The sequence below is a fragment of the Austrofundulus limnaeus genome, unplaced genomic scaffold, assembly GCF_001266775.1.
Source record: "Austrofundulus limnaeus strain Quisiro unplaced genomic scaffold, Austrofundulus_limnaeus-1.0 Scaffold3, whole genome shotgun sequence".
Classification (NCBI taxonomy): Eukaryota; Metazoa; Chordata; class Actinopteri; order Cyprinodontiformes; family Rivulidae; genus Austrofundulus; species Austrofundulus limnaeus.
This window is the reverse complement of record NW_013952405.1, coordinates 1,426,059-1,445,576: the sequence shown is the minus strand read 5'-3', so window position 1 is coordinate 1,445,576 and position 19,518 is coordinate 1,426,059. Positions and strand designations below refer to the sequence as shown.

At 41.0% G+C, this 19,518-nt stretch overlaps 1 protein-coding gene across 1 annotated transcript; it reads left to right on the top strand.

The window, feature by feature from the left end:
• Positions 1–1,519: 1,519 nt before the first annotated feature.
• Positions 1,520–14,629, top strand: tasorb (transcription activation suppressor b; the record flags this gene model as incomplete). The annotated part of the gene is given in 23 exon segments (XM_014016750.1): positions 1,520–1,924; positions 3,286–3,431; positions 3,609–3,701; positions 3,816–3,888; positions 4,146–4,237; positions 4,892–5,026; positions 5,103–5,227; positions 5,334–5,365; positions 5,612–5,717; positions 5,894–5,997; positions 6,146–6,255; positions 6,692–6,764; positions 6,877–6,951; positions 7,182–8,018; positions 8,241–8,539; positions 8,623–8,725; positions 8,823–9,619; positions 9,890–10,012; positions 10,484–10,643; positions 12,130–12,238; positions 12,319–12,497; positions 12,651–12,785; positions 12,877–14,629. Coding segments are annotated over 23 exon segments (5,427 nt in total). The 3' UTR covers positions 14,103–14,629.
• Positions 14,630–19,518: the final 4,889 nt, after the last annotated feature.

Sequence of the window (19,518 nt, the reverse complement as noted above, 5' to 3'; positions counted from 1 at the left end):
TAAATAAATTTTACATCATAATTCAACATTGAATTAACATCTTTTGCTATCTAGGGTTGATTCTTCCTAGAATTTTTTTTTAACTTTTTTATAGTGACTCATTTGGTTACATGAATCATTGAAAAAAGAACTATTCTGAATTAAAGGCACTGCATTTTTTGAAGGAATGCATATCGCCCACCACGTTTGATGTCACTTTTAAAAGGGTCAAAGTTACCTTGTAAATAATGTGCACAGTCTCATGCAATAATGCAAAATCTGTTAACACTAGACATCTGCATTAAAGTGCCTGTGACATCAAATTTTAGTAATAGATGCAAAGGCATTTTGGAAAGATAACATTTAGAACATTTTACAAAACAAATTTAAAGCCACTGAGACGAACAGTTGTTGAGATGCATGTGAAGAAACAGGAAGTGATGTCACAGGGGAATGTCTGCATGGAAACAAGAGTGTTACTAAAATAGCTAACAACACAGAGTGTAGAGAAGAATTGGATGTTTCTTTAAATTCTTTTGAGTCACTATCACAGAGACATGTAGAAGAGTCAGAGTTCAAATAATATCATTTTAATAAACAAACACCAGAGTTCCTATTCTTAGAGTTCCCCTTTGATGTCACTTCCTGTTTCACTTTTGCTGAGCCAAAATCAATCGACAACATGACAGTCATGTCATGGGTCAGTGGGTAAAATTGTGTGTATTATGCCAAGTTTCTTAAATATGAAGAGTTTTTCTTTCACTTTTTGCATTTGAAGAATATGCATGTCATATGCACTTTAAAGAGATTAAGTATTTTTTGTGTTTTTCTATTGTTTATTAGCTATTGTGGCTATCCTAAATTAGGGGTTCCAAAAGTTAAGTTGTAGATATGTCCAGATGTTCCTTTCTGAAAGTTGCATTAAAATTTGTCCTATTAGTTTGAGATATTTTGCTAACAGACAATCATGGTGATTCCAACGTGTTAAGCAAAGATGTTATGCAATGTTTGGTACTATGMATATGTATCAGWAGCTACTACACAAATTTTAGYTCARTATCTGTAAAATTGACTGAATTAACACTACAGACAACCAAAATACACAGACATTGAAAATTGACTAAATCTTTGACACCACTCTGTGGTACAAGGAAGAATGACAAAAGTGGAATAATTTTAAAGRTAGTCCCGATTTTGTAATACATTTATTAAGTTAAGTATTCGCCATAAAGGACGTGAGAAAATATATCTTATTTATTCCAAAAGTAATAAGTAAGCATTGCTAGGCGTACAAACAATATTTGAAATTAGGCATTTATAGTATCATAAAACTATTATATTTGTATAACTCTGACCACACATTTTAATATATTTTCTCCATACTAGATGCCGTTAAAYCCAAATGTAGTTTCACTTTCACCRSCGTTCACACGCCTCATCACGACGTCGGTGCCTGCAGTACCTCTACCAGCCGCCGGGTGGTGTAGATTTTCTCGTATGTAAACAGTGACGGCAACGTTTTGCAGTGGTGGACAAGAACGTGTACGTCATTTTTACAATGGCGGAGGCTGGGTGAGGAGTAGTGTGAGTGTGTACAGCGGCGTCGTATTCGGAGCTACATTTCTTTAAGTGCGTGCACGGCGCCCCAAAATGGCCCAGAACCCTAACGCGGTGGGAAAGACGGACTCAGAGTGCAGCGAGACGAGTGGTCCGCAGCCGGAGGGAGGCGAAGCCCACAAGAATTCAGCGGCAACGGCAAACCAAAATGGCGATCAGCCTGGATGTAGAGACGGTGTAATGCCCGAACAAGAAGCGCCTGAACGGCGGAGGAGCGTGCTGGCGGACGGCCGAAGCAGTAGCAGCTCTCTCTCGCCGGCCCAGAGATCGAGCGAAGAGCTGCCACGGAGAAATTTCCAAATCCCGAGGAAGACAAGAGAACGGAAAGGTGGTGCCATATCGCTGCTATTTTGAACACACGGTGCTTTCATAATTCTGCTGCTGCATGCAGCTAGCCCGCTAGCTAGCTGGCTGGTTCGGCAGTATTATCGGCTTTTAAGTAAATCACCGACGGTCCCACGTTCAGATTTAAGTCCAGCCGCACAGTTTAAGCACACAGATGAACCTGACTGGCGTGGTGCTGATTGTAGATTTAAGGCTAGCTCTGGTGCGTAGGCTCAGGTTTCCAAGTTAGCATCATAGCAGCAGCGTCGCTCAAGGCGCCTGAAAGCAGCACTTTTATGGACCGTCCATCTGAAAGCCTGATTTGGTTCTGAAACTTTTCGTAGTCGTCGGCTGATTGAAGGCTGCTGCAAGACCACAGAGCGTTTTGCAGCCACCCCCAGGCAACATGTGGGTGTCTGTTTGACCTCAGTGAAGGGCATGGTTTAATCTACCACAGTTGTCCACCCGAACTGTTTATACAGTCGGGCTGCCCCCCCCCCCCCCCACTTGTCCCAGTTTGAGTGGAATTTCAGAGCATCCCACTTACCGTGCACCTAACCTCAGCATCCCTCTGATGGTTACTCTGCTGCTTCCTACACTGACACTGTGTAAGAAATATGGAAGCCCTTTAGCAAAGTGTCGCATGGGCATCATTTCCATATGCAAAGTTAGAATCATTTGAATTTACTTTATGTGTCGTACAAAGCTGCCACACTTCTAGTGTATTTCCCTCTAAATTTAGCATTATCTGATCAGTTGTGAGGGAGTCAGCTGTGAGTGGCCAAGTTTCATCTTTTAGTCTCAATAACGCAACAATGTGATGCTGATGAGGTTCCTTTATTGTTGCTTGTAGTTTGTAAGGGGTGATTTATTTTTTTTCTGCATATGATTGACAAAATATGTAAATAAAGGCAGGGACAAGATGCCATTTGGGCATCAGGTTGTAGATGCAAATTTTGAGTAACTGTTGCTTATGATGTTTAAATAACATTTTTATCCGTGCATATTTACTTGCATTTTAATTTTACAACTGTAAAATTTGCAGACATACACAAGTTTTTGGAGCTGTTTAAAAAATACACGGAATGATTATGATTCAGTCTGTATTACATTTATACTACTGTTTGTTTTGTTCTGTGATGACATGTGACTTGCATATTCACTTGCATTTCAGAGATGGGAATTGAAAGTCCTGCTCTTTTTTTTTTAACAGTTCAGAAGGGTTTGGGTCTCAGGGTTTATCTACTGCAAATTAGTTCAAGAGTTTCTTTTGCTTGTGTTTTTTGCAATGGCTGTTCTCTCTGCCTACTGCTGATAAAACAAGCTAACTACCTGGATCACGTTTGTGTGTTTGTGTGTGTGCAGGCCTGTACCAGTTTTTGCCCCCTGACAGTCGGGAGTTTGAGGACCTTGTGAAGATTATCTCCTCATTTTACCTAGATCCATTATCACGAGGAAGCTTTTCCTACTGCAAGGCCAGACTAATTCACAACGAGCTGCTTGAGAAGGAGGTTGGTTTAAGTATAAAATACTGGCATTTTAAAAATTTTAGTTAAAATTTTCACCGCTGCAATGTTTAAAGATGACCCGAAAGGGAGTTTTCATTTGTTTTCAGTCAGAGGTCTCTTAAGCTGCACGTTTTGAGGCTCATTTTGTTTCATTTACCATCAATTTGTTCTCTGTGTCAGTTCATCGAGAAGAGGAGAGAAATGAAGCAGGAGGGGCGAACCGAACAAGAACTCGCTGAGACGTACTGCTTCCTTTTTCCAGATAAGTCCAAGGTTAGCCTGCTTTCAAAGACACACACACATAAAAATACTTAAAAAGCAAAGAGAATAAGTTTTCTGTATTTTCTGCCAGCACATTTGAAAATATGTTTATTTTTATGCATCCAGCTTCAGTGGATCTGTGAGAAGGGGCTGTCGGTCGGTCATTGTAGGATTACAACTCTTGGAAATCCATCAGTGGGTAAGAAGCAGATCTTCTGTGTTATTGTTTTGGAGGAAAAAGTATTTATGTTGTTGAATTAGAAGTGTTTTAAAAGCTACTATAAGACCAGTTTTATTCTTTTGTTTATATTGCTGTTTCGTATCTAACCTGTTATGTCTATACCTAAAAAAAACTATAAATAAAACTAATAACTGACTGGTGCAACATATTAATTACTTATGTTTGGCTGTTCTTTATGATTTTTTTCTATAATAGTATTTATTTTTCTGTTGTAGGTGTCTATCTTTCCAAATACTCAGATTTATTACAAATGAATCCCTTTGAGGTGGGCTCGTTTGGAGACATGATCATCTTTAAAGTTATGAGGGTAAGGTTTCTCTTTCTCACATTACATTGTTACTTGGGGTGGTAGCTTGGTGGTCAGTCTGTCTTGTAATCCTGAGGCTGCAGGTTTGAGCCTASGTTGAGTCAGGAATAGCATCTGACATAAAACAATTGTTACATCTTTATTGCRAGTTCACTCGCTGTGGTGACACTGGCAGAAAGGAGCAGCCAACAAAAGCAAAAACACTAGAGGTCAACCGATACAGTTTTTAAGACCGGTGTCAAAAAGTCAGTAAGAACGATTATTTGACATCAGTCTAAGCGATCCCCGATATGTGCTGCTGATTTTCTTGGGCCGATTCTTGAAGCYGATATTGCTTTGTCTTCCTCCATKTAAATGATTAAAATGACACAATGATAACAAATGTTACACAAGTCTCAATTTAAACAAAAAGAAAGATTTATTAACAAAACAAATAAAACACATTAACAACGGATAGCAAACAATGGAAGTTAATATTGTTTTTATTGTATAAGTGAACACATACATGTATCAGCTTATGCCGATACAAGAAAAAAACAAATATTGGCCCAAAATATTGTCCATTGATGCATGAGTCGACCTCTAAACAACACCATCACATTTTTAACTGTTTTCTGATTCTTGTGAAGTAAATCAGTATTTTCTGCTTTTCAGGGGAGAATAAAGCACATCTACGAGAACATGCCCAAGAACACGATTGAACCTTCGCCTAAGTTTGACTGTCACTTGTCTAAAAGTGCCAATCGGGTCACGTCTTTGCTGTCGTACAGAGCTTTTGAGCTCACACAGGTAAATACACTTTTGGGTTGCTTTGTTTGTGTCTTCTGTGTGTACGGTTTACAGAATCAGCTTTTATCTTTTGCAGCAATATTTCTTTGAGTTTGCGTTTGACGAGATCAAGCCACGACCCCGGCATGTGTACCCGTACGCTGTGCTTTCCTTCCAGTACAAAGGCAAAGAGGCCGCGGCAACTCCTATGACTGGTCACAGGTATATTATCCTACATGAAATGACATTTAGTTAACAGTTCTAGGAGATGTAAAAGTCTTCTGTAATTGCTGTGTCTATGTAAACATGAATTTTCTCTTCTGAACAGGTTCAACACTATTTCTGCAGAAGGAAATAGGGGTAAATATTTTTTATATTCTCTTTTGCCTGCTACTGTAATTAAACTAGGCCTGCTGTTACCTAAAACTGCTCCTAACCACTTTTAAAGCTGCACCTTAGGTTTTTCTAAATTAAGGTCAGCAATCTGTTTCTTTTGCTTTGAACGACATTTTAACCCACAGACACAAAGTCATGTTATATTACGAACTCCACTTTCTGTCTATTTTAAATCAGATTGTTTGAGCTGTGCTGTTGATGCTGTTTCAGGGAAAAACTGCTACACTGTGTGGAGCGGTCCACTGCTTAACAAGGGCCAGGAGTTATTCCAGGTCTGTTTACGGTCCTCTTCGCGTCCCTATCTTCCTTTCAAACTGTGAGTAAAACCTTTAATCCCTGTTAATCATTAAAGTCCTTATTGTTCACAAAAGGTTTTTATAGATTGAACTTTACCACCACATACGTCTCATGTAAAATAAAGTTGTAATGAGCTTCTGCTATTTGGGGCCCTGTGGAATTAGTTATAAATTGCTTGAGTAATTTGCTCTGCAGGCCTGAGAAGTTGGAGATGAATCGAGGCATGCAGCTGGATCAGGTGAAGAGGAAGATTCCCCCGTTTCTTTTTTCCTGGGACACTTACAGCATGTCACGAGAAGGTTAGTTTGGTTCACACGTTTGTGTATCTCTTAAAATACGGTTACGAGTGTCTCAAATGATTTTAAATGTACGTGTTATTTATTGTGGAGGATACATAGGACCTCAAAGATGAGTTATAATTACCAACCTGCTTTCATTTGTGTGCAGTGTTGAAATGTGGGATGTCGTGCAGCTTGTTTGAGGTAGTGGAAGGAAAAGGCAAAGCCACCAGAGGCAGCCTGGCAGCGCTGATCCACAAACTGGAGAGGGATCGGATGGTAAGTGTAATTAGTCAGGTTCTCATGTGACAGATCCTTGAAATTTGATCAGCAAAATGAACCAAATAGTGTTTTAGTTTTTCTACAAATTTTTATTTATTTTGATTTATTTTAGATTTGAGAAAGGTGTTTTATTATTATTATTATTATTATTATTATTATTATTATTATTATTATTATTATTATTATTATTATTATTATTGGAGTTGGTGGGGGGGGGGTAAAGGTACAGTGTGCATGGTTTGTATTACAATTATGGTAGATTTTTTTCTGTTAACATTTAAAAACAAATGTGTGGTAAAGGACTTAAACTATCAAGTTATTTTTATATTATCAGCAACTGAGAGCACAATAAACATGAGAATGTAATGAATTTCTGTTCACCAACATATGTGTTGCTAAATAAATACACTAATTTTCTGCTCGTTTTGTTTAGGTGCTGGTCAAGTCTCTGTACGACAAGGGCTTTCTCTTCATGTTGTCCTCAGCTCAGATGGTTGAGTCAAAAGGTGCCAGAAAGTTTTATTCCTTTTCCCTTTTAAAGAAATCTTGTATCCGTTGAACCACCTACTTGTTCCCCTGCTGAGGGTTCAGTTTTGAAAAGTGCTGTTTGTTTTTTAGAGCGGAGGGGGCGTATGGAAAAGAAGCTACAAGTATTATTCATCTTTCAGGAGTCAAGGACGGTTGTCAAGTATTGTAAGTAATGCTCTCCGTCTCTTCATCAGGTTACTGATGAAGCTGGAGTCTCAGGCTCTGATTTATATATGAAGCTACTTTGCTTTTGTTACAGATTTATTTTTAATATCTATATCTCATTTCTGATTGTGCCTCCTCTTTGCGAATCAGAGTTTAGAGACTTCAGTGGTTCCTTTTTTGGGATTTGGTTATGTAACTGACACTAATGATGCATCTACTCTGCGTCTCAGCTTCGAGACTGTTCGAGTCGGAGCCGCTGACGGCAGAACCTCCTCCTGCTGTCATGTCCTCCATGGAGCCTTTTATCCCTGCACTACACTACGCCTTGTTCAAGTTGCGTCCAAACCCAGGCAAGGACCTAAGCTCTGGGGTGGAGCGCCAAGCCACCGAATACCTGACTCGTATGGATTCGGGCACAGTGCRGCCTTTCATTCTGCCTGACTATAAATCTACCGTGGATGAAAGGACGATCCCTCTCCCAGTGCCCAGACCCAAATTTAATATGGATACCATACTGCGATCGTACATCCACAGCTCTGCAAGCTACATTTTACCTGTGAACAAGGCAAGGGACATAATGGAACGGATACGGAACCCCGTTCCTGTACCTCCACCTGCACCAGTGCTGACTCCTCTTCCGGTCCCAGTGGAATACAGCCCCGTTTCTGACTGGGGTGGCTCAGACAGGGGCTCAGACAGAGCAGAGAGACCTCCAGAAAGGCTGTCCTTGGAGAGACCAACTCAGGAGAAACCTCCACCACCTGACGCCAGCAAACGAAGGCCCAGTTTGGGCCACTCGAACGGTGCTCAGCTGCAGCCCAAATCCAGCGCCGAATCCCAGCCTTCTTCTCAAAGGACTCGGCAATCCCAGAGCGAGTACGAGCAGGACAAGATGAAACAGCTGCTTAAGCTGATCCAGCTACACAAGAAGACGCTCGGGAAGGATCAGGGGGCAGACGGGGCCTGGGATGCCAACAGTCTGAAAAGGAAATTTGAAGGAGACGAAAGAGGAAGTGTGAACAAACACCAACGCACAGATCATTTGAGCAACGGTGAACCCAGTAGAGGTGAGAGAAGAAACAGCATCTTGTTTAGATTGATTCAGATTGTGTGATTTGATTTTGTTTACCAAGATTTTCTACCTTTTTTTAAGTCAATTCTCTGTACAAGTGAAGATCATATTTTCTGAGTCTGATTAGTTGTCAGTAACATGCACCTTTAAACAGTTTCATTTTAAAATGCATGCATTTCATAGGTTAGCAGTTCATGTGTGTCTGTTCCGCCATCAGTCCAAGCAGATGATATCGGAGCTGAGGCCGGCCAGAGCGACAGTCTTGCAGCAGTGATAGAAAGCATGGGCCTCTACGACACCGACCTGAGGGCCCGCGACAGCACCTCAGCAGTCAACGAGACGCAGCGCCTGCTCAAAATCCTCTTGGCTACACTCAACAAAGCTGTAACTCAGGGCTTGGTGCCTCTGCAGGCAAACCACGGTGAAACATCAGCTTCTGGAGCGTTAGAATCTGTTCTGGCTGAAGCAGCGCTTGAGAATCAAATTGAGACGGCACCTCATACAAACTACACAGAGGTAAGGTGGAAACATCCAGTATTTGTGTGTGTGTGTGTGTGTGTGTGTGTGTGGTTTTACAGTAAAACAAATCGTGTTTTCAGGAGGACATGGACTGTAGCCCTGGTAGTCCGTTCAACACGAGCTCCCCGCCGCAGCCAACATACCCCTCAGACTTCCCATCTGAGGCTACCCCTGCCAATAAAGGTACCCCAAAGCGATTAGGTCCCACTGTCTCGTGGACATATTTTATCGGGGTTAACAAGACATCACTGTGACATATTTCCTGTCTGCTTTCCTCCAGACAAAGCGCAGCCTCTTGTCAAGTTGAAGCCTGAGCCAGAGGCCCTGCCAGCTGCAGAAAGCGACCCAGAGCCAAAGACGCTTGCAGCTTTGGAAGTAAAAAATACCATCACCCCCACTTTAACAGTTCCAGAGGAGGTTCCCTTTCGTCCCTCCATCAGCCTGGATACCATCGTGAACCAGGAGCTTCACAGCCTCACCTCTGACATGAAAAATCTCATGCAGACTCGGCACATTAGCTATACATCCAAGCTGCCCCCACGGTTGCCCCTGCGCCCCTGCTGGAAGCTCAACAGCTGCTTCTCAGACTACGTGGTGCCCTACGTCACCCCCGTCTCAGTCCAGGGGCACGTTGAAGAGCTGTGTGAAAAGATGGACAAGTTGATCCCAGCTCCACCTGCTCCCGCCAAGGACGCCCCTCCACCTCCCTCAGAGGCGACGTCTAATCTTACAACCCCGCCCTCGCTGTCGACGGCCAACTCTCAGAGTGGTAAAACTGGCAGTGACAACAAAGAGACTACACCCACTAAGGCTAAAACGGAAGCGTCGGAGCTGTGTACGGAGATGTATTCTCCGTCCCACGTCACAGCTGACTCTCCAGAGCCAAACGCCCAAAACGCAGGCACTGCCACTGGCAGTGGGTCAAATCTGCTTGCAGGCAGCCTCATCAGTCAGTTGAAACCGGAGGTTTTCACCAGCTTGGTGGAGATTTTTAAGGACGTCACCAAGAATACGGTTAAATTCTACATCTACTCTGGGGACGWGGGGGAGGACAGCACGGTCTGCAAGGAAATTAAGGTAAAAATACAAGGTTTTATCATGACCCTAAAACATTCACAGATTAAATGTCAGCATTAATGTAATCTTAAAGACTTAAAATAAAAAGACATTTATTGTAAATAAACAAGTAAACCAAACATATATAGAAGACTAAGTCATTGTTCGTGTGTGTTCCTGCCTCGGTGCATTACTTTCTACATCTCATTCATTCATGCCTTGATCGTGTGAGAAAGGGGCACATTTATCTGTCTGTTTCTAACAATCACATATTTTCTTTCTGTCAAAAAGGAGTATTTGAAAAGTCTCGGGAACAGTGAGTGCAGCCCACAGGTGTTTCTGGAGAACAGCGGCAGTTTGGATAAGCTCCTCATCATCATTAGGAACGAGGACATAGCTGCACATGTGCACAAGGTACAGTAACTTCCTGTCACCCTGTTCATCTCTCACAACCAATATGTAGTACAGGTGGTCCTCTGTCACACAAAAAACAAGAAATATTTTTTTAATTATTTTTTCTTAAAAAAAACAACAAATTTTATAAAATATAAAAATATTCAAGCTTTTTTAGTGAATAATTATTGATTTATTGCATTTTTGGATCTGTGGCTGAATGTAGAGATCAGGTTTCTTCACAGACCATCTGTAACAAACAGTTTGGCCTCTTCTCTTGCCTAAAATAACTTTTCATAACATCGTGATCATTATTGTTCATCAGAATAAATTTTTGAATCCCTCAGATGTTTTCCAGATGGTTCAGACTAAAACGATTCCAAATCACTGAACAATAAACAGGAAGATATTTTTCACTTTTTAGCCATTCATTAAACAGACCTGCAAGCCTAATTTGTGAACAAACTAAAATGTGTTCTTGTCACGCTGCAGATTCCAGCTCTGGTGTCTCTGAAGAAGTTGCCGTCAGTGAGCTTTGCAGGCGTGGATTCTCTGGATGATGTTAAGAACCACACATACAATGAGCTGTTTGTGTCGGGAGGATTCATGGTGTCTGATGAGTTCGTCCTCAATCCTGACTTGATCACACAGGGTAGGCTTCACTCTCGGTGAAGGAGTGTTTCTGAATATTGAAAAAGCAACAAGATAACATTTAAGAATGCAGAGTATTTTTGTTTATTTGTACTACAAGTAAAATGTTGCAGATAACATTTTAGGATGACATTAGGACTGCTGGTTTAGACACATTAAATGAGCTGTTGAAGAACATTGCAGGTTTACTTATAGCATGTAATGTTTTTTTTTATGAAAATTATTTTCAGGTCTATCTGTTTCGTTATGATGAATGAGCAGAGTTAGTCTGTGATTATAGTCTCACACAAAAGCTGAAAAATGATATTCTGTTAAGGAATAACATGGACAATCCTGGTACTTTTCAGCAATATCTAAATAATAAAAACATATTAGTTTAAAGTCTGAGTCTGAATGAAGATGTGTATAAATATTTGATTGTAGCAGTAACAGTGCAGGTGTATGATAGTGGATGTTTGGTGCTGGTTTAGACCATGTTTTTTTAAATTAGATTTGATTTTATTCCAGACATGTCAAATTCCTTCATCCATATAACTCAATATACCCTTTCACATATATACAAATATTGAAACCACTTAGACAAATTACACACAAATAAACAAACTCATAAAATAATATACACCCAATGTGCACACACCTATCTGTGTTCACATACCCAGATACATACACTCACATGAAGCACATAAATCCCAATAACATTTCTGAAAAGGGCTAGGAAGAAGTAAAACTAATTTAATCCTGCCCCAATTCACCATTTCATCTGGTTTTCAGAATCTTATCTTTATCAATCTTACCAATTTTTCTCTTTGCTGTGATCTTTTAATCACTTCAATTGAACTTTGTTACCTGGACATTTTTTTAGTTTGAAACTGATACTTTTGTCCACATTTCCTATTTATTGGCAGTATTGTCTTAGGTACATTGCAACAAGGTCCCGGGCTCTTTCTGTGTGGAGTTTGCATGTTCTCGTCTCCCACAGTCCAAAAACATACATGTTAGGTTGCCTTCAGGCTCAGGCCTCTCTTGAAAAAGAGATCAGTGATCTCAATGGGATTTGCCCGATTAAATCAAGGTTACATAAAAAAAATAAAAATGCTTTTAATAAATTGTGTTTTTGGAATTGTTTTGTCAAAATCAACAGATTTTGGTTTTATTCAGGAATGTATGCATAAACCCAATTATTTAGGTATTTACCTACAAGATGGAACGAGAGCTGTCGAAAGAGTGGTGACATTTGCAGTAGCAGCTCGTGAGCATAAAAATTAGTGGGGCAGATTGTTCGTTGTTTTAAAACTGGCTACATTCATCAGTTAAATGCGCTCTTATGCTTGTTTACTTCACTCAGTGCAGAGATTGAAACATTTTATCATCTGGCAGTAATAACTAATTATTTTCTCCCCCTAGTTTCTGCTAACATTCCTTATTGATTTGTTGCAGAAACATTTCATAAATACACATTTTTACAACTGTGGATATGCTGTGTCTAGATCGGCTCCAAGGGCTTCTGAGTTTCTTGGAGGAGCAAAGCACCCCTGAGCACCCCTGGCAGTGGAAGGTGCACTGCAAGTCACAGAAGAAGCTGAAAGAACTGGGCAGGTTAGTGTCTGAGTGGATTTCTCAAGATGGTAGCAACATCAAAATACCCTGCTTATTTTGTGTGTGTGGATTTTTTCAAGGTTGAACACTAATGCCATGGGGCTGTTAAACCTTTTAACGGCCTATCAGAAGAAACATCTGGTGGAGTTCCTGCCATACCATGAGTGTGACACTGTGTCGCGCCAGGCTCCAGATCTGGATTGCCTGATCAAACTTCAAGCTCAGCACACACAACAACGACACCTCATCTTCCTCACAGGTACCCCCACCCCGCTTTCAGTAAATATTATTGTTGTGGACATCAGTCTGTTTGTAATGAAGTATTCTATTCATGATCTGAATGAAAGCCAAATTATAACTAATGTGGTCGTTGCTCTAGTCTCTCAATAACAATGTTTTCTTGTTTAAACAGAGAGACCATTTGAAATGTTCCTGCAGTACTCCAGGAATGGAATCGTGATTGCCAGCATTGATGATGTTATGAATGGTTTTCACGGTCTGATTGGCTCCATTAATCAAAATGAGCTTCCAACGCCACCATCTACTGGTGAGTAGCATCAATGCAACATTAAACACAAAATCACTTGAATTTATATTTGGAACTAATGCCACTCCTGCTCTTCTCCTTACCTTCTCAGTAGTGAATGACGAGTGTGTGGAAGAGGAAGACATGTCGTTAGACTCTGACGATGGTGAGCCGCCGAGCACATCTGATCCTGTAGAAAAGACTGAGGAGACGTCGCTGCTGCCGCCCCCACCAGAGGCGAACGAGTTCCGTCCCCCGCTCCCAGACCTTCAGTCCACCCCTGAGAGAACCCCAACGCTGGCTGAGTGCACTGCCCTCAAAACGGCCATCTCTCAGTTCAGAGCTACCAACCAGATAGGCTTAGCCTCCTCAGAACTTGGCAGCTTGTCACCAGGTGGTTTTCCTGTGAACACCCACCAGAGTTTTCTGTGTCCCTCCTCCTCCTGGTCCTCCTACACCGGCTCCTCTAGCTACGTGGCCTCACCCGCCTATCCCGCTTCTCCCTGCAGCGGCACCCAGGAACCGGAGACCCGTCCCCCAGCTACAGCTTCTACTGCAGCTGCAACTCCACCTGTCATGCCCCCAGCAGGACCTCTAGCCAACCTGTCTTCCCTCCCTTTGGAGGTCAAACCACCTCCTCCTCCTCACCTTATGATGCAGGGTCAGACTTACGGTTCAGATGCTGGAGGGGCCGGAGCTGCTGGAACCTCTCCGCTCGTCCCCACCCTCCCGTACAAAGACCTCAGTGACGCGGTCCAGCCAGGTTACATGGGTGGCATTGCTACAAATGCTGGCGGGACCCCCACGCAACAGGAAAGGACACTCAGCAAATCTGGTGAAGGGGTATGGAGCATGACGGCGACCAGCACCTGTGAGACTGCCAGCAGCCAGGGTGTGGTCACTTCTGTGCCCGTGGACCCCAGCAGTCTCCCAAAAACTGGGGACGTTCTTGTGGGAAGTACGGCTGGCAGTCAGRCGGGCAGGACTCAAATGAACTGTAGTGGTCTCGGAGCTTCGGTGGGCATACCCCCAGTGGCCACCAGGGGGGGCTCAATACCCAGACCTAAGCTGCCACCACCTCCTCCTGGTGTGGGCTATGGCCACCCGGGGCATTTGGACCATGGACCCATGCGGGGTGCTTTTGTTCCTGGTTTTTTAGGAAACTACAGAGGCAGAGGAGTCCCACCCGTTGGATTTATGCCTCGGCCAGGACGAGGACAGGATCTGGGGAATGGGACTGGAGGTGGACCCTGCTCATGGGGACACCCACCAGGCAGGGGTGGGCCACAGAACTACTACACAGACTACACATATTCTCACAATTATACCCCTGAATAGACAATCAAGATGAACGAAGGGGCAATGCAAACACAGTAAAGCAGAGACATTTGGAGCTGGCTGAATGTATATATTTCCTTGTCATAAACTCATTGATTTAAAATCAGTAAATATGAATTATGGTTTTCTACATTAATAAAAGTTGATACAGGCAGTGCCGAGTGTCCTACTGTCGTGAAAACTGTACGCTCTTTCCATGTGAGCTGTTTGAAACCCTGTCCAAACCACTATATTTATATTTGCCAACAAATATTAATGGCCTTCCAGCTTCTCAGAATTGACCATGTTCTTTCTGTTTGTTCCGGTTTTGAAATGGTTTGTGAACAAGGGGAATGGCAGATATTTTTTAATGAAAAAAAAAAAAAACTTAGTACATGAAGTTTCACTTTTGCTTTTGGTTTCCTTTTTTTAAAATTTTATTTTACATATTCGGTTGTTCAAAATTCTATTACAATAAAACATTTCGAATCTTGTTTGTGTGATGGTTTTGACAGTGTCAAGCAGTTCATTAAAAAAAGGAAAACATACTGATTTTGTGTCATAGTCATTTAACTCAAAGGGGGGGAAAGACGAGCAGCGCTGGGCTCTGCGGCAGAAATCGACTAAATCTATATTCTCCTGCGGTGTGAGCAGTGGATTGAGCAGTTTGTTGGAGATCCAACACTTAACGTTGGTGAGGGTTCATGCTGAGTGCTTCCAGCTTTTCAGCCACCGTTGATAGAGTAATTAGGAGGGCTGATGTCCTTTCTGTGAGGCTTTATTGTGTTAACTCAACTCAGTGGAGCGTTTCATGAAGAGAAACACCAGGGGGCGCCATTTCCTTAAAATATGAAAAGAATTTTATAGTCCAATAAACACAAAACATGATTTACAGCATTTTAATCTGCAACATTTACCTAAAAAACTACACTTATACAGTTTGAAGCATTTTTGTACGATTAAACTAAAAAAAATTAAATGTATGTTGACATGTTTGCTGGCTTTACAAGCATTTAAAGTCTGTCACAGTGTTTAGTTCTCATTTGTTCCACAATCAGATTTTTTTTAAACAAGCCTAACTTTCCATCAAATGCCTGGGCAAACAAGGGGTTTTTAAAAGCTCTTTTTGGTTATTAGATGCATCAGTGGGAGGGAAGCAGAAGAAACAAGAACAACAGGTAATATACTGTGTGGACCCAACACTTCATTATGATTCTCTGGGAGTTTTTCATWAACAGCGGGACTAGAGTGGCTCTAAGTACCTTTTGTCAGGTACTTAAGCACAAATATAAGGCACTTTATTTGAAGCCTGTTCTTTTTAATTCTCTGCTACATACCTGTATATAATAAACATGAAGAAGCTTTTTATGTGAACCTCCTTCATGTGATGGCGTCTTTTGTTCCTTGTGGACGTGAGGTGAGATGAAAGGTCTGAGTCTTCRAGTTAGCAGGTGAAAGATCCAACCCTCAGAGATGACAAGCCTGTTTTTATTGTTTGTGTCCAGAAGGGCATAATTATTCATCTTATTCAAAAAGTCAGTGTCTCAGCCATCCCATGAGTCCTTGTTACTTCTTGTTACACCGTATTTTTTTACAAGAAAGTCTTTTAATGTTTGTTTTCCTCACACACTGTTCGTACTTTGCATCTTTCAGCTGCATGAGTCGGGATTAAACTCAGGCTGACCACAAAGTCCTGCTGTTGAAGTCCTGATCAGTAGTTTGCATTTTGTTTAATGAATTCATCCTTGTTATCAGTTTCAGCTGGCCTCTTTTCTCAAAACACATTTTAAATAAGGTTCTCAGAAACCTATAAGTGTGGAAGCCCATTACTGCCATGTTGAAGAAAAACATCATCTTAGCTACGTTCACACTGCAGGCAAACGCAGCAGAACGGCTCAGTGGTTTGCACTGATGCCTCACAGCAAGAAGGTCCTGGGTTCGATTCCCGGTTCAGACCTGGGGTCTATCTGTGCAGAGTTTGCATGTTCTCCTTGTGTTTGTGTGGGTTTTACTCTGGTTTCCCCCACAACACAAAAATATGTGCAATAGGTTGYCTCCAGGCCGCCCTTGAAAAAATAGATCTGTGATCTCAGTGGGATTTGCCTGGTTAAACAACACTAAATAAATTACTTTTGTTTTGTGTCAATGTGATCCATATCAAACTTTTTCATGACAGTCTGAACGTGACAACTCAGAATTTTTCAAATCCAACCCAGGTCTTTTCAGGATAAATATATGTTTTCAAAGCAACCTCAKTCTGAACCTCATGACTCTTACATCAGTGAGGTAGGGGTGAATGGATTAATCCAAATATTTGGATGACCAACTTTGTGCAGTTTATATCTTGTAGCTCCACACATCTTCACCTACAGAAGTTAAGTYGCTGTCTTTTTTATTTTTTATTTTTCCATGTCCTGGATGACTGAGAATCCACAGAAATATGTGACAGTAACGTCTGTCTCGGACTACACTGGTGCTAAAGTTACTGGATTGAAACTTTACTATCGGCTCGTCGCTCCCATTAAAAAAAAAGCTCCACTGTCAAGAGGCAGGTTCAAATGGAAATGGTGAACTGACCAAGCATTTTAGATAATTATTTAATCAGCGTCGATTGCACAACTTCAGAATTAACATGCTAACAAGTAGAATCCATACTTATTTTTGTAAACAGCGAGCCGAATGCGACATCACTTCATCTTCTGCTCATGCAGGTCACATCAGTGAGGTGGAGAGTTCACAACGGAGTTTGATGGAAATTGCATTAAAAATAGAATTTAAATATCCATGCAAAAAAATGGATTTGAGCAAAAAGAAAAAAATAATCTGAATTGAGCATTAAGACCTGCAGTGTGAACATAGCCAGTCATATTTATGTGATACCATCTTTAAAGTATGACTTTTCTGATAACGACTTAGTTATTACATCCAAGTGATGCAATATTTTTTGAGAAACTTTTCAAAATGGTTTCTTTTTGAGATAGGATCTCAAAATTAGGATTTGAAGGATTTTTTTCAGAGTGGTAGAAACGGGCTTCTGCAAAAAAATGATGATAATAATAATAATTAAATAAAACCCAGATCCGTTTGAAACAGAACTTTTTGTCTGAATACTTCCATTCACATTTCTACATGTTTTGTTTAAATTTAAGTGGATACATAAATAGCAAAATGTAAGGAAATTTGTATTTAGTCATTTTTTTGTAACAGTACTTCTTGAAAATAAATCTTATATTTTTGGAAAGTCTTTAAAATTCCCTTTTGAATGGTGCCACATTTGTAAGGAACATGCATTTGTGGGATGAACAGTAGAGCTGAGTATGTGAGTTGCGTGCATCGAAACATTTGCCAAATTTTCTCTGCCAAGCAACATATTTTGAGCTTCTAGTACTCCCAGGTGCTGCCAATCAGAATAAAATAAGAATTTATTGCCAAGAAGCATTGTTACATCAAAGATATATCTACCAAACACAAATTTCCAACAGAACCAGTTGAATAAGAACTGAACACTGAGGAGCAGAGAAAGACAAGAAGAGGTCGTAAAAAAGTGGTCTTAATAAATAAAACTTGCAGTTGTGCTTTTCAAATCCTGTAATACCCAGCTAAATTCCACTTACTACAGCAACGTCAGCATTTAACAGCTCCAGAGAGGACGAGCCAGGAGACTGCTCCTAATGCTCTGACAGGCTCAGATCAGAGTTTCTCTCAGCAGACACCCATTTGTTTGTTTGCAATGAAATATGATTTACCTAATGGCCTTTGTGCATTCATGTGTTCCCAGGAGCGTTCTGAGACCCAACTTTTTTTCTCTCTCTCGACACGTCTGTTCATTTCACAGCTTTGTGCCGTTTTGAAAAATGCAGAGCCCAGCCTGCGGTTCAGAGGCATGACAAACAGCCTGTTGTCTGCGGCAACAGCCCGCATTTGTTTTGGTCTTTTTTTGGAAACGTGTGACCTAGCTCCTAAAAAAGATCTACAGTACAGCGGAGATAGCTGAAATAAATGGCTGCCCGTGTTTCTCGAGCTCGTATTCCAATTTAGGTTTCCAGTTAGAATGAAATACGGGTTTGTGGTGACACTGGGCCTCCCGTGGACTTGTGTATGAGGATGTCACTTAGCCTGAGAGATGCGCGTGTATCTGACACAGCTGGGTGCCTCCACTTTTGCCTGATGACTGTTTTGACAGCTCAGTAATAGCCTACGCCGACAGTCAAAGCATCAATCCACGACTGAAAGCAATTCAACTTATTCAGAGTTAAAACTCCTCTTTCACAGTAATTAGATTCTTGACTAAGATGATTCTGAATCCCTGGGATCCCAGCCGAACTCGGCAAAAAACAATTAATCTGGAAAGGGAAGTGCAGGCCTTAATTGAAGCCTGATGGAGTGTTTTGCTTGGGAGAAGGGCATCTTTTCAAACATCAAGGGGTTCTTCATTTACATCTGAGTAATTTGTGCGAGCGACTTGGGRTAATTTGCAGAAAGCGGACAGACCGAGCCGTACAAGCTTGTACCTCTCTGTTGTAGACGGAAAATTGGATTTTTATTTTAAACCGTAATCATTAAGGCAGTATAATGTGCAAATGTTAGCATAAATAAAACAGGACTTGAGGGAATGGTCCTAATTAGAGCAAACTAAAACTGTTCCTTGTGTTTTAAATTAAGATTAAAGCTACAACTTTAATTTACAATTCACAATTAAAGTTGAGGTACAGCCTGTCACTTGCTGAAACAAAAGAGAAGAGTACAGAAATAGACACTCAATTCTTACAAGTTCTGATTTTTACTTACCTTAATTTAACCAAGGAAATCCCATTGAGATCATAGATCTCTTTTGCAAAGGATTTTAAAAGACTATGAACAATTATTATTTAGTTATTGCTGATAGCTTCTTGAATGACCTCTGATCTCCCATCAGCCTCAGTCCTTTAACCTTTCAGTCTCCTTTCACTGCTCAGTGGATCATCATTCTGTACCCCCTGATTATCATTGTGCCTACCTACAGTATCTTTGTTTTTATTATGTAATCCTTTGTTTGGATGAAACAATAATGCTTGTAATAAATGTAATAATGTTTAGCCTTTTTTTTACTTAAAAAGGTATTATGCAAAGTCAACTTTTTAAAGCTTTACATCATGTTATAATGTCAATCCCTCTTCAAACCCTTAAATATCTTGTGGTAGCCATTCAGAGGTGCCAAATCACATGTTCATATAAGCACCGCCTATTTACCCAAAGCTCCTCCCCCACACAGCTCCATCATAGGAACAATTAGCAAACACCTGCTGGAACTGTACGTCTGTTGAGCTTGAACTTGAACTTTCCTGCCCACAGTCATCACCATCTACAAGAACTCTTTAGTTAAATGAGTTACAACACCTAATATCCCTCTGGGATCAATAAAGTATTTTTGAATGGAATTGAATTGAACCACAAAACA